Genomic DNA, 24342 nt, shown 5'->3' on the forward strand with positions numbered 1-24342 from the left:
TTCTCCTACTTTGGGCATTAGAAAAAAGGAGAGTTTAGGTATTAAATAATTTACAACCAGTGATTTAAATCTCAACATTACTATGATTCTCAGTGCAACGTAGTGTTTAAAGTGATGCAACCTTACAGTGAGAGAACTAGGAGCTGAACAACTATGAGAAAATACTTTGAGTTGCTCCATAGGAGATGGTATTTTGTGTGTGGTACTGCAAGACCCTACCAAAAAAAAGGGCTTGTCCATGTGTCCCACTGCAACCAATACCAGGCAAATAAGAAAGTTTCTATAGAATAATTTAAACAACACAAGAGAGAAAGACATTTTAGATGTAGAAACTTTAATTAATATGGCCATTCCTTGACTGTGTGAACTCAATATTGACTCAGCATGACAAAAGCACAACATTGTAAAAAAAAAACAGAGAGTAGCCCCAGCTGCAGTCTGGAGAGAAGCTCATTATCCTGGTACCTGAGGCGTCCAAGCACAACCAGGGGTTTCCCAGCAAGAGAATGGGGTCAGCTTTCAATATGAAAGTATCCAAACAAGAAAACACATTTTGTGCATTGAGCAGGTTTATACAGCATCGTGTGGCAAAAGCTCAAACGTCAAAGAAAATACTTTAAATATACCAAAATATTTGATACTTCTTAGTGAAATTAACTTTGATACAACATGTTTAATATAAAATTAACTCTCTGTTCTTAAGCTGTTGATGCATCTCCCTTTCATGGTTTACGTTTCAGAAACCCAATTCATTCAATGTCTGTTCAAAATAAATTGTTATTACAATTTAGTTATTGATATGTCTCACAATAGCACCATCAAGCGTTTCATGTAATAATGCTCTTCACAACACTCATTTGCTTAACTCACACAGACTGTCTGTCCGGGTGGTCCAGAGATGAATGCTTTTAATATAAAGTGCTGATAACAGGAAAATACTACCATTATCTGATTTTGTAAAAATATAAGTGCTGTATGTGGCAACAGAGCTATCAAAAAATTACACTATTTTTTGAGGCACCAAAAATAATAATACAACATTTTATTATATTTATATAAGTTTTTACAAAAAAAAAGAGATTGTCACAAGGTTGGTTGTCATTCGGTAACACTTAGCAACAGATGTATTTGCTCTCTCCTCTAAGTCGCCGATACATTTCAAAACAGCACTGCACTTTCTTCACAGTTCATCCCTCCCTTCACCCGCCAATGCACCCTCCTCCTCCTCCCTCTTGCTTAATCTCCCCAACCCTCTCTCCCTCACTTGTACACACACACTCTCTCCCTCACTTGTACACACACACTCTCTCCCTCACTTGTACACACACACTCCGATGCACACATGCAGAAAAACAGCCGGAGAGAAAAGCTGCAGCGGCACGATGGGGATATTCCTGCACGGACTCTGTAGGTGAGGCGTCCGGAGTTCAGCCACAGTGTGAATGTGTGTGTGAATGTTTGTGAGTGTGTGTGTGTGGTTGAATGTGTGCATGCGAGTGTGAGTCAGTGAGAGACCTGTACAGTGTGAGGAGGCAAACAGAAGAGGGCAGGTTAGAGAGTAGCAAGAAGAGAGAGGGAGAGAGTGTTGACGGAGGCTAAAAAGGAACCTCACGCCACAGGATCAGAGGACATCGATGTGTAACAACTCCCCAAACTACGGCTGCCTGTTCAAATGCTGCCGCTGCCTGGCTGTTCCTGCAAACTTCTACAATGATATAGGCTTCCATCGCAGCCCCGGTGCACTTGGGAGACGGGCATGCACGGACACAACCGAAGATCTAAGCGATTGCATCCTTAGTCAGTGATTTCACGTCTGAGGTAAATCTATCTCCTCTTCTCTCTTTTTTTTTTTTTAATCACCTTTCTGACTGCTGGCATGTGTTTGAATAACCTCTGGAGCCGTTTAATCCAAGGGGACAGAACCCAAGTTTGTTACATGTATATACATTTTAAAGAGTAACTGCAAGAAAAAGGTTTCTACAGTTGGTTGACAAACGGACCCGACAGTCCAGGTTCCAGAAGAACATTTTGACGGAGATTTTAGCTGACTGTATGAGGTGGAACGGAGCTTGCATGATGCTGCATTTGTGTGAGGATTACATAAACCAGAAACCCCAAAATGATTGCATCAAGCTTTTGTCCCACGTACCGAGGCAGCGTGTTGGTGATGAAAGAGCCCGTGAGCACAGAGGCTGTTACACGAGCTGGGCTTCAGACAGTCGGCTGCATCTGATGAAGGACTTTTAACCAAAGGAGCATCTTATTAAAGGACTTTGCCACATCCGGTATATTTTCATGTGGGAAAAATAGATATGTACATTCTCAATAAATTCAGGACGCACACGTCTGACAACACCTTGTCACCTGTAATATGACGTGGCATTTCAAGGATGAATAAAGTAAGAAATTCATAGTCCAATGTGAAAGTCCTGATAGAATTCTGTATATTCTGTAATTCTTATAGTATTCATGGGAATGCCATTTATCAGAAAAAAAAACAAAAAGGCCATATGGAGGTTTTGATAAATGGAATCTGAAATTTAAACATAAAACTTCAAGGTTTTGTGACACAATGTTGAACTATGCGTAGCATGGAATGATCTTATACCCCCACCTTTATTTGTTTCTGCTGGATGTAACATGGAATAAGCCGAACATTATTAGAGGCAAATAAAGTTTTCTTCTGGGCTGCAATTTGAGATATCCTGATACATCTTCATGACGTCACAGTAGAAGCCATTCTGCAGTGTTGTCACGGTAACAACAGTTAAGAAATCTCAACATGTTAGTGACAGCTGTGAACGTACAAGCCTGTTCTCATTCTCAAAAGGTATTTTTCAAATATGAAACAATTTCAGATAACAAGGGCAAAGAGAAAATATTGTCTCTACTCTGAAGCCGAAACTTCAAATTCTGAAGAAACAAAGAAATATAGTCCTTTATGAGAATCAACAGGTAATTCCATTACTGTATTTTCTTCCTCATAAACTATCCCTGAGTGGCTAAAATCTTCTCTGATATCACTCACTACTTCCTCCCCTTGACTCTAATCAGACATGCTTGTTTGCATCTGTGGTTCTGTTCATTACGTCACAAAACCGCGCTGACGTTTGACCCACTTACGACAACCAAATATTGAAATCCCAATGCAATTCATGTCAACAAAATTGTATGAAATTATTTTTTGTCAAAACAGGATTTGAAAAACAGTTGTTTGTTTTGCTAATGTTTTGGTTGATTTTCTCAACAGAAAATGGCAAGGAAAGGCTACTTTTATATATCTACATAGAAAAGTATAAAAAAACAAAGACACTATGCAGCTCGTAGTCCAAAAACCGAGCATCATCATCAATACTCTTCTAAGATGCCAGAAACCTCAGTAGTGTTAACTCAACCATGCAAGAGAGATTAACCTAGTCCTATATTTTACGGCTGGCTAATGTCAGTGATCCGTCTGAAGAAAGTGTGATTCCTCCTCTGCTTAACTGCATCTTGTGTCCCTGTTGCCTTCACCAATGTCTACTAATCTTCTCCCCAAAAAATTAAACTGGTAAATTAATCATTGTTTTTTCTGTAAGCTAGTTCCATGAAGAGCATGCTGTTATCAATATTTTTGCCATCTGTTGTAGCTTCTCCGTCTCATCAACATCCCCTTTACCCACGAGAGCCAAAATAATAGAATAATAGAACAAAGTATTGATTTGTTCTCTGTTAAACAGCCAAAACATTGCATCAGTTAAAGGTGGAAAGAAAAACGGATGCTTGACTCCCTGATTCAAATGCCAGTGATGAATCGCTTCTACGCCTGCTACTCAAATTAATCCTCCATCCTGTTGTCCTCCATGCTTTTCACAAGACACCGAGATGAGGAAAAACGTCTCTAAGGTCCGATTTGCTAATTGAAGATATATCTATTGGTTTTCTGTTGGCGACCATGTTATCAGACAAGGGAGTTTTTTTCCTCACTAATCTTCACTAGGATGTGAAACTGATATAGTGTGACCGTTTCAAATGAAAAAAATTAACATCATTGATCCAACAAAACCCTAACGATGACAAACCATTTGTGATGACAATCGCTAATTAAAAGTAATCGGGCAACTGTGTAGATAAATAGAGATTTAGTTACAAGGGAAAAAAAGGGATTGGTCAACAGCTGTCCCTTATTTACCAGGAGGTCTAGAATAGTACACAAGTTTCCCCTTTTCCTTTTCTTCTTGAATGCTTTTGTTAGCATGTGGTTAGTGTCATAATCAATGGATACTTTGTTCTCTTTTAACATGACACCGCTTCAAGTTCATTTAAGTCATTTAAGATCTTTCCTTGCTGGAAAACACTAAAACTTAACACAGTGCTTTCTATGGATCATCACAACAAGATTGGAGATGGTATTATGCTTAAATTAATTATTATTTTTACCCAACTGAATGTATTTTATTTTATTGCGGAGTGGATAAAATAAGTTGGCAGGCAGAATCCTACGGCCTTCAGTTTGACTAAAGGTGTTAATTTAAAAAAGGATAATAGCAGAAATACCAAGAGACATTTTCAAACACGTACAAAAAAAAAAGGCCAAGAGTGGTTTCTTAAAGTATTTTTGGCAGGACATTGCATACCAGTGCTTTTCCCTTGTATACACCCCGGGAATTGTTAATGTCCAGAAAGCTCAGGCTCAACAACTCCTCTACGGTATTCTGATTTGGAAGCAGTAACCCAAAAAACACACAAGCAACATCAGGTACACATGCATAATAACGTGGCAAAGAGAGCTGAAAATAATATAACAACTACTGTACATGCCGTCACATGATACCCCGAATTAGGATAGGAAATTACGTAACTGTTGAACACTGCGTTCCGGTTAATTTAACTACTACAAATGTAAGTTTAACCAAATGTGAAAAGTTATTCATGTGAAAAGGTGTAAATGATTTTTGCCAATTAAATGTCGCACATGTTTACCCTTTAATATTTCAAGCACAAACATACGTCAGGGATTTAAAACATGAATATGAGACAACGTGGATACATTTTTCACATTTCATCTTCAACAACGTCTTCTCGAATCATACTTCTCCAAGCACAAGACCACACAAAGCTGTCTCACCCAATCATACCCTACTTTCAACTCTCCACTCTGCACTTGTAGGTGACTTTTATTCTCTGCTTGGGGTGGCTGGAAGGAATTTAATAGCAGCAAGGGAGTTCTGTCGTTACTCATCAAGCTATAGAACCTCAATCTGTCTTGAAAGCAGAACGAATGAGAACGAGACAGACACTGTGTTTAACAAGGGAGAGAATTACCACAAGAGAGAAGGCTAGACGAACAAAGGAATAGTAATATAATGATTTTAAATGATAAAGACAGCTTTAAAAAAAAAAAGAAAAAAAGGGGGGCCCTAGAGTTACCAGTGAGGACAAGAGAACGAGCCAGAATATCAGGGGGAGCTTGGTTACAGACGTTTGGGTACAAAGGTATGGAGGACAGACTTGTATAGTTTGGACATGTTAGGCCCGAGGAGACTGAGGACATGTTTAGGAAATAATGGCCAGAAATGGAGAAAAAAAGAGCAGAAGAAGAAGAAGACCATAAACCATAAAAATGTGGTTAATGGGTACATAAGGGGCGACCAGGAAGGATGTTCAAGACAAAATCCAGTCTCTCAGTCTCTAACCACTTATTATTTTACAGTTTTCACTCTAAGACCTTTTAATGAATATCCTCAAAAGAAATTGAGTTACTACATTTAAACCTTTAATTGTTTTAGATGGATAATCGCACTGTGAAATTGCTAATCGTTTCAAATATATCAAACGGCTTAAGCAGTTGAATGAAGATGCAAAGGGGATGGATTTAGAACATGATCTTCTTATTGACATCACGTCAGAAAATACCATTTAAAAAAATACAATAGTGGATATATTTGAACATTGGTTAGTTAATGGTTGTGAGCAATATCTCAGCGAGATTAAAACAGATCTCAAGGAGAAGAGCAATGTCAGGACATGTTTACAAACCATTCTATGATGGCAATAAAATACTCCCGGAAGGAAAAACAAAAAAACCCAACCCTGAGATTTCCAGCACAGTGCCTTCAAGTGCGGGTATTCGTAGATTGTTCTGTGGCTGTGTACGGCTGTTTATTGGAAATTGGCGCCAAATTGAACCCTTTTTATAACAATCGTTTTTTACCGTCCTCAGATGTAGTTCACCAAAAATATTGGTTCCTGGAGGCAGGGATTGCTCCCATTCTGACACAAAAGCATTAGAGAAGCTGCCAACGACACTTGATGACAAGGAGTTTTCATCCTACGGTTTAAAGATGAAAAAGATAAATATTAGTTTGGAACTACGAGCCTTCATTTGTTCCAGGATGATCTTGGTGCCAAAATGTACCTTTTTTTATCATCATTTTAAACTGTCCTCAGATGTAGTTCACCCAAAATATTGGAACCTGGAGGCAGAGTCTTGCTCCCATTCTGACACAAAAGCTGGCAATGACATTTGACGACAAGTAGTTTTCATCCTAAGGTGTGAAAGTCAGAGCACTCTGAGAGCTTTCCGGATAAAAGCAAGTTTTGTTCCTGTTGGCCTTCTGAAGTGAATATTTCTTATGCAAACGTGAATTGACTAAAATTAAATCAACTCATTCACTTGCATTTGAAAAGATTGAATAAAAAGAATCTACTGACTTTTCTTTTATATTGCAAGAAACCACACTCCTGTCTTTGCCAAATATTTTTTGTCATGTTTTTTGTACCTATAGCGTCGAAAAAGCAAGAAGACTGAGATACACAGTAGATCTAACAGCGTCTCATTCACCAAGGGGAGTCTCAATAAATAACATTTTCTAAAAGAAATATTCTTGGATGCTATTGTGAATATGTTCAGTTTTATTAGTTTCTCAAGCTTTATCTGTACCACTGTGGTGAATATTCACAAATGATCTGCCTCTTTGAAACGTGTCTTCGGCCTGACCTATTGCATAAATGTGGGTCAGTTCACTTCATTTACTTTGCTGTGCATAAGGAGGAAAAGAAACCAGGGACATCAGGTCAAGAGTCAGGTTTTGAGCGATGAGTCAAGCTGCTTATAAAAGAGATTTTTGTTTTCAATGTGAGATGAGAAATTTTGTGAAAATGACAATGTGAACATTTTTGACTCACGGGCCACATTCTGCCCAACTGGTGGGCCAGCAGGAGGCAGACAGCAGAGGGCGCTACGTTGCATAAATGTCAGATCAACTTTATCTAAAAGGCATCAACTGTTGGCACCTTTGACAAAATTTAGACTTAGATAAAATGTCAGAATGTCCAAGACAAAGTATGGTCTAAAGCCAAAAAATCTTGTAGTCCGGTTGTCCAGGTCTTAATTCTATAACTTAAATGGATATTCTTGTTTTTATAATAAGCAAGTCTATGTGTGTCCTGAAAAATGACCTTGGCTAATCCCAGAGATTAGCAGGTGTCCAGAAATGTAACATTTTTATTTTGTGGTTCAACTGAAATGTACTTCTCTGATGTTTATCTCAAAAAGTGCTGTCAGAATTAATGCTCGATACAGATTTCCTTTGATCATTCAGCTGCTGATGAAAGCTGCAGCGAAATAGCATGGATTAGATGAAATTGTCGGACATAATTGCAAAGATATGTTGAGAAATAGCCTGAACAAATTGCTGAACTGAGGTGTTATCTTTACAGAATGGAAGGCATTTCCCAGTTCATTATGAACCACACTTTCTATATTAACTTTTTCATGGTCAACGTTATACAACCATCCAACTAAATAGCCCCATGGTCTCCTAATGGCCCCCATCGTGGCTGTACATAGAAATTACACTTTTATTTTCAATTAGTAATTACTGGCCTGATAAAAATAGACATCTGCTAGCACAGCAGAAAATGACTAACCAACCTCAACCATCACTGTGTGCTGTGCTGCTCACAGGCGGTCATTATAGCGGCATTACTGGACACTTTAACAAAGGTAATTATGGGCTAGCTCCTCACCTTGTACAGTGATCCACACAATCCCCTTCAGTCATATTCCACTACTTTGGACTATTTTCCAATTAAAAGCATTCGTGAATGTATAGTCTTGAGGGTCATTGGCATTATTTTCCAACAAGACAATTAAGAATGTAAACTCTCTTAGTAGCAGGTCAAAATGTATGTGGTCTACAGGTTTAAGAAATAAATAATGACAACAACACAGAAAAATACCTATTATTTGTCTCCTCTTTTCAGATTGTGACCAAATACCCACTATTGTTTAGTCTATCTGACAACTTCTTTCTAAACACAGCTGCTTTTTAACAAGAAGGAGTTGTCTCGCCTGCACTTGATACAGAAATCTGCAGCAAGAATTCTGTCCTGCTCTAGTAGAAGAACTCACATTTCTCCAATCCTTAAAACTCTTCACTAGCTTCCAGTTTCTTTCAGGATCAACTTTAAAATTCTTACTTTCAGATCTATTCATAGTCAGGCTCCTCCTTACATCAGTGATCTGATCCAGCCTTACACCCCAACTCGGGCTCTGAGGTCTGTGGATCAGAATCTACTGATGGTTCCTAAACACACTTCAGGACCAGAGGAGAGAAATCCTTCCAGAATGTTGCTCCTAAGCTTTGGAACGATCTTCCTCTCAGAAACATCTTAAGACATTTTTATTCATGCAGGCTTTTCCTTAATTTTCTGGAACTCCTGTGTTGTTCTCGGTGTTATCTTGACCTTTTAAGTATATATTTTATTGAGTATTGTTTTGATTGTTTAAGCGCTTTGTGACCCTGGTCTGCAAAAGTGCTCTATAAATATAAATTACTAACTTACTTACCTACCTACTTCTCTCTTTTGTTAATTTTAAGTTCAAATCTTCTTTTGTTGATTGTTTTTGAAAAGCGTAGTTTTGTTCAGTTTCAGAACGAAAAGATTGTTCCCTTGTGTTCTTAACTTGATTTAAAATCATGATTTAAAAATATCCTTTCGGAATAAAAACAAAATTATATGTTCACAGCTTCCACAAACATGTCAACATTGTATCACCGATATGAAGCTGAACTTTTATTTACATTGACAACCCATGATTTAGCTGAAGGACTTCTTGTCATTACGTCATAATGGCTTCTCAGGATATGTTGTATCGCTGAAGTAAATATTAATTCACATCAATCCCACCCATTCTGTGATCTTCTAATGAAGGTGTAGATGATAGATAAAAATATGGATGGAGAATGAAAGTTTAAAGTTATGTTTAAAATAATTACTAATAATAAAAATAACAAGAACAACAAAAGTAATTATAATAACTGATATATGATTCGAAGCTAAAAAAGACTTGATAAATATTTTCATATAGAAAATAGGTAAGCCATCACTGAAAAAAATGCAATGTCATTTTAACCTAAAAGAGGTTCGAGCTTGAACACAACAGCTCATATTATTTCAATGTGAAAACTACTGTTACTCAGCTGCAGGGGTTTAATCATGAGGAGCTAATTCTTGCTATTGAAGTAATGACCTTTATCGCAGCTATCACACCAAAAACAGCAGATAATTGACTGTGAACAGACCACGCTTTGTGTAGTTGTTTATAGAGCCATTTGAAGACAAACAAGTGCTGTGCAGCCGGCAGCATTTCACAACCAGGAAACAAAGAAATTAGATGAGTGGAAGAGTCAATTAACTTTGGCTGGTGGATAGCGATACGTGTCATATCAGAGTTTATCGTTCTGAAATTCAAAGTGGGGCGGAAAAGTCGAGAAGATGCAGAGACAAAATGTCCAATCCGTCGCTGGCAGGTTAGCAAACAGGAACCTCTGCAGGAGGAAGTGATTCCCTATTGACACAGAACAGCCACTGCAGATAAGATGAGACAAATAATTGTTCTGTTTGATTCGGCTTCTATGAGAGTCTGTGGAGTGTTTGCTCGATGTAAATCAGCGAGCGGAGGGGGGCATGTTATTTTGGAGTCAGTACCCAAAGGACAGACAGCAGAGTCATGATTTGTTTTTAAAGGAACATCAACTGAAAAGGTGTATGGTCTATTTGTGAGACCTGCAGAAAGTTTGGTTTCTATTATGAGTGCTGTTTGCTCAATGGTTATCATTGTCGTTTACTCTATAACCTTATTTTTCCTTTTTATTTCCTTATTTCTATCTTCATCTTCTGTTATATTAGTTTAGTAGTACATATTTTTAAATTTATTGAAAAATACACTTTTTTTTATATATTTGTGTCTTTCTGGGTTAGTGTTGGGTTTCGTGCATTGCTCTTTACTTACTGCTAAAGTAAGACATTTTCAAATATTAACAATCTATTGACGGCCTTTGAGCTGCTCTCATTTTGAAATCAAGAAGTTTATTTCCTCCCTCTGAATGGGGTTTTGGGGAATTTACCGTAAAGTTTAACAAAAAAATTCTGAATTAAAGTGTGGCTCGTGACAGGATAAACCTGAAAAACAAATAGCCTGCCAGCAATATGATGTTGTTACGTTTTGATGACACAACCTTGCACTATTTTCTCTGTGTTAGTAGTGCTGCTGTAATGAACGATAGCCTGCCTCATGCTGCGTCTGATTGGTTGATATTGCAAAGTGCCTTCTGTGATTGGCTAGGTTTATGCAAAAAGAACCAACGTGTATGGCTCTCAAACCAAATGTTTTAGCGGTTTTATACAGAGATTTAAATAAAAGTTTCTAAAAATACAGTTTTAGCTTGAGAAATTGCGGAATTGCGCTAAATAGCGGATATCTGTAACTATCACTGTAACTAACCAATATGATTTAAGGGGTGTTCACTCTTTGCTTCTCAGCTTTAAGCCTTGGATGATCAGGTCACCTGTGCAACATGTTTATTCTTTTCTTCTTCCCAACTTTAAATAGGTAGTAGAGCTATTGTACCAGTTTAAAGGACAGTAAGGAAAGTGATTATGGAAATCATTAATAAATCTTCTTGTATAATCATTAATATTTCAGAGGAAAAGACCATTTATCACAGTGTTTTTTCTCTCCCTCTTTTCTTGCAGGAAAGATGGTGAGCAAGGATAGCGGCAAATGCATGCTCACCAACTCAGAGTCCGACTCAGAGGGTCCACCTTTGCCCTCAACCTCCCTGGCACTTGAATATTCCCTGGATGCCAGTCGACAGGTGCGAAAGAGGAACAAGGCTCTGCAAGTGCGTTTCAAGGATATCTGCGATGCACAGAATGAACAAAGGGAAGCGGAGTTGCAGGCAACAGGGAGGGGCGGGAAGCCCCTCTCATACAAGGTGGCATATCGGAAGTACATGACAGTCCCGGCGCGCAGATCCATCCCGAATGTGACTAAGAGTACAGGAGTGCAAACGTCGCCTGACTTGAAGAAACATTATCAGACTTTTCCTTTCGAGCGCAAAAAGGGCCACACATTCAAACACATGGCAGCAGTGGAAAGCTACAAAGGTCAAAATAATGGTTTTGTCACGGAGGCGAAACAGGTTAAGACTGCAGAGCCGAGCTTGGATGAGGAGGAGGAGGGAGTCTGCGGGAGGAGCGGTGTCCGGAGGACCAGGGCTCTGCTCCATACTAATGAGTGCATTGCCACAGTAGAGCAGCACAATGCACCTGACGGCCCGTGCTCCGACGCTCTGCTTCTCAGCTGCTCGCCGGAGACGGATTGCCTTTCAGACATGCCAAGAGGAGGAACTGGTGCTGGATCACAGGTCGAGTATCAACTTTGCGGTGGCCCGCAGACTTCCAGGACTGGGATACAACATCAAGGCGCTGACTCGGATCGACCAGTGAACCGGCAGCTGCTCCGTCAAGAGGAGAGGTCATCACGAACCCTGCCGGACAGGGTCTCAAAGGTCACGAGTCCCATCGCCTGGAACTCGCTAACGCAGGTGGAGTGTTTGGAAAGCCCGTCCGTACGCACCAAGCGGAAGAAAAGCCACCAGCTCAACGGACTACAGAGTCAGACACTTCCTCGCTGTACAACACAAGCACAGTGCCACAGTGGGCAGTTATCGGCTCAGCCTCTGAGGGCCATGGAGGAGCCTCGGACACCCTTCGCAGGGATCGTGAACACAGGAGCCGCGCCGGACACCACGCGCCAGGCCTGTAAGCAAATAGTGCCTATAAAAAAGGATGGGGATGTAAAAGCACAGCTCCAGGCTATGGAGACACGCATTAATTCTAGCCAAGAGACCATCAAAGTGCTGCTTGGAGTCATCCAGGAACTGGAGAAAGGGGAAGCCCACAGAGAGGGGTAAGGCATGACACAAGTTCACCTGACACAATTCTGCATTCCACTGGTAACCTGACATTCATTACAACACAATCATTGCCATAAATTCAACTCGTTAATCGGAAAGTTTTGTGTCTGGTTCGAGCGGACTTTGTGTGGTACAGGAGCTACATGCGGCCCTTTGCTCGTATTTAATCCGCCCTCGTGAGGTCAGAGTGGAATTATAAAAACGATTTCTTTAAGAAATGTTTCTGACCAAAAAAAAAAATAGTTACATTTTCAAGTGGTTTGAACACTTTGTTAAAGTAGTTATTTATGGGTTTTTTAAGTCACAGTAGAGCATTTTATTTTTCTCTCAATAATTCTCTAAACTTTTGATTGATAAACTTTGAATGTGGAACGTGGTACTGTAAGATAAAAAAAATCTAGATAGCCATCCGGTATCAAAGATGCTCATATTGTTAAGTGTTGTTTTTTAAAAAATCTTTAGTTCATGATTTCGAACCCTGGTGACCTAGTTAGTGAGGCAAGACAGTTTAGACACATTGAGAGAGAGCAAGTTAGAAAAAGAATGTTGAAGATGGAGACACAAGGAAAAAGTAAACAACAAATAAGATTAATCGATGCAGAAAATTAGGAAATTCCCCAATTTCCCATGACAATAATATATCCCATTTTGCAAGAAACTGAGACATAAATACATTTTTTGTCGTTTCAAATCTTTTTCAAATAGGATTGTTGAGGCTTAAAAGCTTAAAAAGAAGGTGTGGCATCGACATTTTTGGTAACACCTATAAGAATAAGACTTCTTTAATAAATGTAAATTCTTCAGGTTATTAAGGGAAGGACATAACCATAAAAATACACGTTCTTTTTGCATGCATGTCATCTGAAATTGATTATATAACAGACATGTATCACATCACCAAGACAAATGTAATCAATACACCCATTTCTACACACTTGGCTTCTTCAATACAAAAGCCATTGAATCCCTCAAGCATGCAACTAAATGGAACCAATCGTGGTTATTAGCTGGTCTTTAGCTGTCCCCTGAGAGCAATAGACCGGGCTTCCTTCACTGCAGTACATCATCTCAGAGACAACTGATAATAGAATGATGTGAAGAATGAGGACACACGGGATCGGGTGTAATAGGATATTGATAGAAGTGAATTTCAGAATCAATAAAGCAATGAAGTGACAAAAAGACTAACAAAAACTAGATGAGAGTACAGAGCGAGTGGTTTACGTCAGGGTGAGCAGGTCAGGGTAGAAAAAAATACATGCATGCAAAACAGGTAAATTGTAGATACGTATCAAAGTATCATTAAGATAAGTATTATGTTAGACTGTTTAAGGTATTTCAACTTGATTGAAAATTAAATGCTGTAATGAATGCCTCCATCATTCCATCAAACATCGTCAAGTAAAATCAACAGGCTGTTGTAGGACTCTCTCCTCTTTGCCCTTTCTAATTAATATAAGGTCAGATTCACAGGCATTTGAACCTGTTGAAATCCCCACTGGATTATTGTGTTCATCCAACATGGTTAGATAGGAGCACAAGGCTTCTATTATTGATTCAGCATGAGCGTGATGTAATACTTTCTTTCACCCAGGAGATCATGCCGTTACATATGATCAACTTTTCAGCAAAAAAGGCAAACCAAAGTTTGCACAAAATGGTTTATTTTAAATAATTTACAAAACCCATTAATCTCACTTCCAGCTTGAACTATCCACTCCGTTGTGCATGGATAAAGTCTCAAAGCAAAAAAGACTGGTATATTTGTATCAAAACATCATTTATCTTATAGGAAGCATCAATAACTAGCCAGAAACATAAGCAAAACGGGGGAAATCGCTGGTAACAGTATAACATGATCTGGAGACACAATAAAAGACATGGACGATTGGGAAGCTTGTTCGATTCAATGACAGTAACAAGACGAGAGAGTTAGCTTGCAGCCCAAGTGAGTCTTGTAATTACCGATTTACCATTGTAATCTTTCCTGCAGGCTCTCCTATCGAACAGGACAGGACACGGCCAACTGTGACACATGCAGAAACAGCGCATGCATTATTTACAGGTGAGTCGTTGTTGTTTTTTTTCAATTATCTTGATCTGGATTTGTTTTTTCTACTTGTAATAGTGCGTTTATTTATTGAAGAAAACTGTGGCTTTGGTAATAGTTCTAGAAAAGTATTATTGCTGGTCCCACAGGAGAAAAAGTAAAAACTTGGGGCTGAATAATGGGAATAATTAAATTCTTAGAGGAGATCTAGGAAATGTTTTTTGTGGACAACTTTGTACCATTTCTATCCATTCCACCTCTTGAGTGCCACTTGGAATCATTTCCCATCTACTGCTCTCAATGACTGATCAGCCTCTGGACATCATCTGATCCTAAACGCTCTGGAGAGGTGCATTTGTACTCTGTGATGTTGGAGCAATAAAAAGAGATGGGAATGTTGTACACCCTTGAGAGGCACACGGAGGACAGTGGTTTAAAGACCGGGATCGGACAAAACGATTTAAGAATAAGGACAAGGTGGAAGAACAAAAAAAAAAAACGAGTGTAAAAGCGTTTAAATTGGAAGAAATTGTCCAGCTTTCACTGCTTCTTCAACAAAAAAAAGTTCACAAGACAATATCATCCCTCATTCTACAATCAATCTAACATGTGCCAATGTTAACTATATTAACAATACTATGACTTGACCATTTGGTTTCTAGTGAATCAAAGGAACTGAAGTCAGTTATTCGCCTTTGCCATGTTGTGACACTTAGTTAAAATAAATAAAGATACCGTAGTTTTACCTTTTACAAGAATGAGCGCAAGCCATGAACCCGAGTTTTGGTATAGAAAATATAAGAATCAGAAGACACTAAGTACTATATGAGTAATATTTTTCACAGCTCAAGACAGGAATTACTGTGGTTTGACAACATAAAATAACATAAAGATAGACACTAATTGAATACACCACATAACACATGCTCTGTGCGAGTTCATTGGAGGCATTTAACCTTTTATTGATAATTCTGAAAGGTTTACCCGATTTAGAAAAACCCTTCCTGTGAATAATAAATGGTGATTTCTGTTCGTATAATTGTGGCTCATGGTTCTCACAATTACCCTGTACTCAGGCAATCAGCATTACTTACAAAGAAAATAATAAATAAAAAAAATTTTGGCTTGAATGAAAACACCCCAGGGGAAAAAAATAAGAAAATGAATGAATGGAAGCCGATTCCTCCCCGTGGAAAGGCTTCAAATATGTATAAAGAGTATAAATGACTAAAAGAAAAACGAAAAGAAAAAAAGTATTTAAGATTATAAAAACTTTTGCTTCTGCACACAGTCAACTTTCTTCTCTATTAACTCAAAGCTTACTTTGTAGATCAAAAAAGGTCGTCCTTCAAGACTAAGAATAAATATTAGATACATCATTGTTGTTTAGTTATGGAAGTAAAATAATGCTACTATTCTGAGCTTTTAGAACGTTGTTATATTACAAATAACACTTAATTCAGTCCATTCCCAATTTGAACATCTTTTCACAATGAAAACGTATCGTGTTATTTGTTATAAGATAAAAGTGATGCCATTTATCATATAATACTAAATAAACTCGCTAGAAATACTGGTGCTGAATATTTTCTCAATTTCTCTCATCACAAATAGGAAGTCAAAGTTAAAATGTAGTCACAATCCCTTCAGCACATCCTTTATCACACTTAACACCCCTTTTATCCCAGGAGTTATCCCCAATGTACTTCTGCTGGTTACATTTTAGATCGCTTTGATCCGTCCGGAATTTAATTCAAAGAACAGCCTTGACTGCTTCATTATCTCATAGCCTTCCTTAAGTACTATTGATTCCAGCCCACACATTGTAACCTTATCATACTTAGTTTTGCTGCAGCCAAGATTGACAAACAGACCATGATGTTATAAATTAGAATAATAACAAGACCTTATTCAAGCCATCTCTCTTCTTATTTCAGTTTGTTTCCACACATTGATGAGACCCTGGCGCCCCTCCATTGTCCTATTTTCCTCATCATGGTCCAATTCTGACCTTCGGGTGTCAAAAATGATAAAATATTCTTTTTTTGTGAACGAGCCAGTATAATGGGAGGAAGAGTCCAGAAGAGACGAAACTTAAAAGAGGGTGATGACGATTAAAACATAAACGTGGTTTGCAAAATAAAAACAAAGATTATGCTGATTAAAAACATTATTTCAACATTATCAGTTTATGCTATTGACAGAGACAGGCGTTGTGTGTAGAACAATGGAAGAATGGTTGTGTGTGACAAATCAAATTCACAGAAAAACAAGTGTTGATAGTAAAGGAAAATCATCTTAATAGACAAGTAAACAACAAAAAACTTAAACTGTAAAATGTGGGCTTTTTGAGACAGAATCAAAACACAATGTCCTTTATTATTATTATAATTATTAAAAAATTATAAAACATAAATATATAATATATAGCTCCTTTTGTGTAAAATATGTCTAAAAAAACATTGATATCCAAAACAGCACCTACCTGCCCTTATTTTCTCCAAATGAAATATGTGGAAAAACTGTATCCGTGCATTCCTTGAATTGTTCAACTCATGACAGAAACTCGTATTTGTATACTTTCACTCTCTCAGGCACCATATATGCAAGCACTTCATGTGTAGGCCATGACAACGTTCTAAAGCCTTGTTGCTTGTGCCGTAATTTATTTCTTGTGTCGCTCGACTAAAACAGAAAGCCACAAGTAAACAATCCAACACATGGCCTTCCCCCTAATGAGAAGCTTTTCAGAGATTTAGACATGTGCGGCACAAATATTTGGAAGTTCTTAACCACCCCAACAGTCACACTGGAAAGGAAACTAACTCAATAATTGACAATTTAAAGAGAGGACACAGTAAAGTACAGCTAAAATGGATATAAATGGCTAACAGGGTGACCTATGGGGTTTTTTATGCTCGGTTAACAAATCCCTCCTGGATGAATTAACAAACGGGCTAAAATGTTTTTGAGTTAACAAAACTGTTCTTTTTCTCTCCAGAGAGTTTTTGAACTACTCTGTTGAATCACAGCACACAGACAGCCCTTTCAAATGTCTCCAATGAGGGAAGAATAAGGGAATGTCAATCAATCCAACGTCAGCTGTCCGTCAAAGTTGACTGAAGTGGAACTAAACTGGAAGCGTTTTCTTTTTTTATAAACAAACAGGGTGAAAACTTGTCAACCAGGGAAATATTTATACAAAGACATGATAAAAATCAAATTTCAAATTCAATTTGGATGCATTAATTGACATCTGTTTTTTTTTCACTCAGACAACCAAACAAGGGTTATTCAAAACCTTCTCAGGCAGATAACCATTATTTAATATATTTTTAAAGAAGTGAAATGTCCTTTTTTTATTCACCAGTTTTCGAGTGAAAGTCAGAAAAAAAGTGCTTTTTTACATAAAATATATTTGGGGAATAGTGGTTTAATTAGTTGCCAGCGTACTAGAACACTTTTTGCTGCACTAGAAATCTTTCACAGTTTTATGACTCAAAATAATTTCAATTGACTTTTGACCCAAAAATAGCTGCACCCATATCAACTCTGCTTGTATAAGGTTGTTGTTGTTGTTTTTTCATTTTCAAAGCAGATCCAACTCTTTGAGTCATTAGAATCTGAAGGCATTTTCCTCTTTCACTCATGTTGTCAGCGCAGCATACTATAAAACTGAAAAAACTTGAAGGATCAGTGAGCAAAACCATCATAGTTGAAACTGATTTACTGCTCACTTTGAAGAGAAGTAACAACATCATAATAACAGCCTAATGTGTATCAAAAAGGATGTTTAGTAGTAACTCCTTTGTGTATCATTTGGAAACATGCTGCTATAATATATAGAGTATATTTAAAGTTAAGAGTTTTCACTTTACGTGCAGCTATAACAAGTTTATTTCAATTTTATGTGGATAGTAAATAAAAAAAGACCCTTTTCATTGAAGATGTAAAATAATTGACAATTTTCTTCCAACTTCCAATCAAATTTCCCAAAACATATTTAGAGTGATTAAATATCACCAAACCTGTTAAAACACTTTCCAGTGCTTGTCAGTGAAAATGCATATTTCTATACCATGCTCTACAAAGCTTAAAATACAAGACAAATGGACAAAAGACATAATGGTGAGGAAAGGATATCACGAAACAAGTATTTTGAAAATCCATACAATGTGTAACCGGCTTATATAAAGTTGCAGTTTAGGCGACTGAGAAGCCAACTTTGTATGGGAGGCTACCTGACAAATAAAATGTGCAATTACCACTAACCCCCTCTTAGTGTAGTAAAGGATTTGGAAAGTTAATTATCCAAATGAAAGGTACACATTTAAAAGATCATACACACCTTTGGTGTGTACCTAATAGTGCACGTCTGCACTTACTTGAATCGATCCACCCTCAACAGTCGCCATCTTAGTGACGTACAGTAGACGACGCCAAGTTTAGAGCTACTTCGCTAAATGGAAGATACTTCCCTGACACCATGACTTAAAAACAGATACCGGCGTGAAAGTCTTGAGAAAACACAGATTGTACCACTATACAACACAACAACAGTAATAAGTAATAATAATATACACATGAAACACAAGTTAATAACTTGAATAAGAAGAAGCCGCCGGGTCTTTTACGGTTAAGTGTGCAACGGCAGTGTTTAATTAGAGATAGGGTACTGTTAAGCAGTGCACTTAGAGAAGTGTGTGATTTGAGACACAGATCATTTCTGTAAGAAGATACACAAAAAAAGGCTTTTATCAATGTCAAACAAAATTCTGATCGATAGTCTCTATTGACATGATACTGTTTGATTCAGCGCAACATTCTCAATCCAAGAAATGAAGGGCCTTAAGTTCAGAGTTAAAATTGATATCGACTGCCCACTGCTGGAAAAGTATTTTTTCGTTCATCTACAAGGAAGTCCCAGATAAAGAATTCATTCATTTACATTCCATAATGCCAGCTCCTTGAGAAAGGTGAGGTCGACGCAGAGAATGACATTACTCTGGGACCGTAGAGTTCCCGGAGATAAAGGAAAAGACGATATGAAAAACGACGACTCATAAATGGCCCGTTATTTCCCGTCCCCCGATGTTTCCGTCACGATGCGCCTCGACTCTAAACCCTGTAATCTCATTTTCCTCACACTGTATTTATATCGGCTAATGTGCTGATCAAAAGGGAGATGGGTTTAAGTGGGTGTAATTATCAAACTTGATTGTCGTGGTCAACCCACATGAAGGGGTGGGGGGGGTATTGTTCACTACACACATCCATCAGCAGTAGATGGTATTTGAGAGAGTTTGTACTCAACAAACAATAAAGACAAAAACAATAAGGGAATGGTTATTTAAGAAGAGGCGCTGGGATCCATTGTGCGCCACGATGAAAATCAATTAAGCGTTGCCTCGAGCAGAAGAGCTGATTACATTATAACTTATGGAAATTACTGCGAAGGAGCTCAGACACGCCGTTGTGCTGGCGGGAACATCTCTTTTTTTTGGTGCCAACTGGTAACCATAGTTACCAGATGTGACATGCTGAGGGGAAAGGAAGGACGGTCGAAGGGGGGGAAAGAAAAGATAAGAAAACAAAGAGGGTGAGAAAGACAAACTAGGAAAACGAGATAAGAGACACTTCTCTTCAGAAAACGTTCACAAAAAAGGGTGAAAGGTGTGTCGTGAACAGAGGACTTAGTACTCCACATGGATTTTCCTCAAATCATTCACCAATTTATACTAAGTGTAGTGTAGTGTACTAAGTGTAAAGACCTGGTTAGTAAATCAAATGTCAACATTCAGATAAAGCACCAGCATTAGAGGTCAACTAATGTCAAACTCTCTTGACTCACTCACATGTTTCAAATGTTGAGGTCTTCCTCTCCAAGATGCAGTCATTATGAGGATGCTCAGTTTTAAAGTTATTACTTTATAAAGTTCTTCCCTGCGTGAAGTCGCGCAGTACGAGAAGGCACCCCATTATTACGTAATAATGGGCTTCGCTCCTCCTGCAGCAGCGAAGAACGCGATGCTTCTTTCTCTATACACGTCATTTGGAGGCGCAAACTTCGTGGATTGATGACGCTACGCTGAAAAAAAAATCTACGTTTGAGCACAGCGGAGTGGGCATGGTTGCACAAGATGGACACGAGACCTGAGCTTGACAAAATCATTTTCATTAGGCCAGGCTTAAGCACATTCTCTAGTTTTATACAGACAGACATCCTGATGAGTACAATAGAGGTCCAACATCTATTTGAGACGCACTTAAATCTACACATTAGTTGAGCAATAACTTATGTATTCTAAGGTATATCTCATTTCTGGAAACCGAGAAAAGGGACAATGCACGATAGAAACAAATGTATCTCTGAAGAAATGTATTCCACTTTCTGCCAAAAACAATCAAGAGTCTGCAAAGGTTTATTGGGTTCAACACACAGCACTGCTGCTCTACCAGAGAACTATATAGACACATATGAAATGAGTAAAACTTTAATATAGTCGCCTCCTTTTCTTCAATGTCTTTGAATGTCTAGTAGAATTAAAAGGTAAAATGGTTTTACACAAAGAAAATGATAGAGATTTATAAAATATCCAGGGATACAACCTAACCACACCAAAATAAGGAGCTCAGTTTTTCTTTCTCACTGCAATTAATAAACACGAGCAAGAGTTCAACAAACACAACATAAAGTAATTTGTCGGGTGTAATGAAGCATCTAAGATTTATTGCTAAAAGCTGCAGTAGTCTTGACCCAGCTTAAAAGTCTGGGACAAACAGATGCAAAGTGCTGAGTGTTTGCTTCAGCGCCCAACATTTAGAGGAGTCACTGCCAGACTGCCCCAAACCCATCCTTTCTGTTTTGTTCAAATCAATGGCCAGATGGGCTTGTGAAATTCCACTGTGACTTCCATTTTAAAACTTCTCCGAGAGGACTGGAGACTTACAGAAAGGACAATAAAGAAAAATAAATCAGCTTCAAATGCGGGTGATATATGCTCGGTAGGGATAGAGAAACGCAGATACATCATCCAGACAATTGTCTAAAAAACACTCATTGAATCACATCTGTGGAGCTGAACTGCAGTGCTGGGCTGTTTTCACCTCTGTTTATATACGAGGTGGACACTATTGTTAAGTTTGATACACAGAAATCCTCTTTATCTCACCAGGTTCAAGGTCTTGTAAAGCCACTGGGAGGGAGAAGCTTAGGATTTGTCCTGAATAATGAGACTTAGCAGCGGTCGGATGTGAGCGTACATGAGTCTGAATCCATCTAGATTCTTTTTACTGTTTGCTTCCTTAACACACAGCGTGTGGATCAACTGAGAATTATATAAATCAAACACCCAAAAGCCATTACATTGATTCGCTGATCCGCGTTTCTACAAAACATTTTCTATTTGGCCCAGCGTGACCTCCAACGATCCAGCTTTCTGCACTGAAAATATAGGAAAACACAAACTTACTACCAAAAAATAAGTTGCAACTTTCATTAAACTCTTATGTTCTTTTCTTCCAACTTTCTTACTTATTTGTTCATACATGAGGGTGGGTTACAATGTGAGTGAGAGTGTGTGATGTTGACTCACTACCATGACATGATTTATGTTTGCATTTTACCCAAAAAGGCAATAGAAAAACCTCCATTTCTATGCTCACTTAATCCATTAAATTGAATCAAACCGTCCTTTTTCTTTTGAAATGATGCCTTGATGACATTTAAAGTGAGTGTTAATTAGTTGAACAGTGAGCAGGACTGTGACAGATGCCTGTGCGAGGGTCAATTGGAAATGTGCCACAACAAAAATGACTAATGAGGTTGGAGAAGGGCAGAGTGACAGTGAGGTGCTGACATATTTATCGCTAGCACTTTCAGAGTAAACTTCAATTAACAAGATTTTTTTTTTTTTCAAACGTCTTGATAACGTCTTGTTAACAGAATGCTTCTCCGTATGAAGACTGCAGTGGAATTACATTTCCATACTAATAAAATAACACCCGAGTCAGATTTAATGTTTATGTTTACGTTTAATAATAGAAATGACTTGCATAAGTTAAAGAAATAGAATGAAGCCATGGCTATGTAATGATAACAAGAAGCTAGTAAAAAAGTAACAGAAATCAAAGAAGGGTTGTCAAAGTGTTATTATTATAATATTATATATAAATATAAAACTATGGTTCTGTTAATTATTACTATTCATAAAAAAATGTATATACAAGTTTTATTATCATGGTATTGAAAATCGTATCTAGTATTGGTATTTAAGTTTAAAATTTTCCTAATGACAACTGTACATGATATTGTTAACATACTGGTGGATTTCAAGAGAAAGATGGCTGTGCTGGAGATGAAGACAGATGGAAATTAAAACAGGATAGCGAGTGATGTTTGTCAGTGACTGTGTGACGACTACGATGGTGCCTGAACCCCGTGGCGGCCTGGCAGCACTGTGGAAAAGAGATTGTGGTGCTATTGACTTTTGTCTTCTTCCGTGAAGTGTAGAAAGACAACTAAGACCGAGAGCAGTTATCTGTGTCTTCCTGGCCAATCCAAGTTGCAGTGTAGATAACAAACTCCATTAAACTGACCAGTTGTCTTCGGAACATAGTTTACACCTCAGTGGAATAATGATCCAGTGTTACAGTTTTTTACTCGACTCTCCCCACAGATGATTTGTGAGTTTTGATCTGTCCCTTTTCATGACTTGCAGTGTGGAGCTGGACTTCAAACAACAGGAGGACAAACTGCAGCCACTAATGAAGAGGCTATGGCCGACGGACGATTCCCACTTTGCCACTTTGTCGCACCCCCATGAAGCCTTCACTTCTACCCCAAAACGCAAATCCAAAGCAGACTCAAAGAAGCACGCTCGGTGGAAACTTTGGTTTTTGTGAAACGGAATCACCGATTAAAGATGGATATCAATGGCTCATCAATACTGATTCTTCATTTTCTACTTTGGAGCTTTGTTGACAAACTACAGGACATTTACACCACCGGATACTAAACCCTAGGAATTCCAAGGAAAGAGACAAGCCTTTAAAAAAAAAGATGTACAACTTTCCTAAAACAGGGTGTGATTAGGCACCACAGCAGCGAATTTTCCTTCAATCTATTTCCATATATTTTTCTAACTATGATCTACAGTATATGAACCTGAACTTTCAACTCAGTGACTCTCCTATTTATATTCAACAGTTGGAACTTTCCAGTCGGCCTCCAGGAGAGGCTGAGGATTCTATGGAAACAGCATATCACTGTACTGCAAAGCACAACACGTTTCAGGACACAGATGATCCAGAATAAATGAGGAAAACTCTTGTGAAGCGTTGCCTAATGTAAAGGATTTGAAAAGGAATTGCATTCACTTAAGGAAAATATTACCAGAACATAATAATCTGGATGATTTGGGAATTTTAATTATTGCTTCAGATTTGACAAAAAGCCCTAATTCAGGCTTCATTTTTCTAGTTGTTTAAAGATGGTTTTATTATTAACATTATTAAAATGAGTCAGAAAACTTTACATTGGTTTTCATGTTCACAGCTTCCACTTTAAGAAAACAAAAAAGGTTTTGTTTCCCTACCAAGTGAATGCAATCTGTTAGATTGAAACACAGATTTATTTATGATGACAGCGCTGTTATCTGAGTTTTTGTCCATTTATAGGGGCCATGTATTTAAAACTATGGTGCAAACATCTAACCAGTTCAATCACTGTGACACAACCCACATTATGGCACATTTGAAAATGCAGTGAAACTATTTTTGTTACATAAAAACAAATTATTTACCGATTAAATGACTACTTGTCCATTGCACATCTATTTATTCTAACGATAATTTATCAAGCCATATGTATGCAGTTGTTAAAAACATTTGATTTATTTTACATTTGTATTTATTACCATGTTGTATTTAAGGGGTACTGAACCAGAGTGTTTACATTTTATAACAAGTAAACACATTTCACACAATTAAAGGTTTCTTGGTTAAGGATCTGAATTGGAATATTTATGAGTTACACGAGCAAAA

At 37.9% G+C, this 24342-nt stretch overlaps 2 protein-coding genes across 4 annotated transcripts in view; one reads left to right on the top strand and one right to left on the bottom strand.

Annotated features, from left to right (window-relative positions):
• Positions 1-24342, bottom strand: part of dock1 (dedicator of cytokinesis 1) — a 137989-nt gene that overhangs the window by 53341 nt on the left and 60306 nt on the right. The gene's annotated exons all lie outside the window — the stretch shown is intronic.
• insyn2a (inhibitory synaptic factor 2A) lies at positions 1321-24235 on the top strand. The gene is made up of 4 exons (XM_087784240.1): positions 1321-1818; positions 11023-12241; positions 14242-14313; positions 23019-24235. The coding sequence occupies exons 2-4, from the start codon at positions 11028-11030 to the stop codon at positions 23200-23202; spliced, it is 1470 nt and encodes a 489-aa protein (XP_087640366.1). The 5' UTR covers positions 1321-1818; positions 11023-11027; the 3' UTR covers positions 23203-24235.

The sequence above is a fragment of the Callionymus lyra genome, chromosome 2, assembly GCF_982586985.1.
Source record: "Callionymus lyra chromosome 2, fCalLyr1.hap1.1, whole genome shotgun sequence".
Lineage (NCBI taxonomy): Eukaryota > Metazoa > Chordata > Actinopteri > Syngnathiformes > Callionymidae > Callionymus > Callionymus lyra.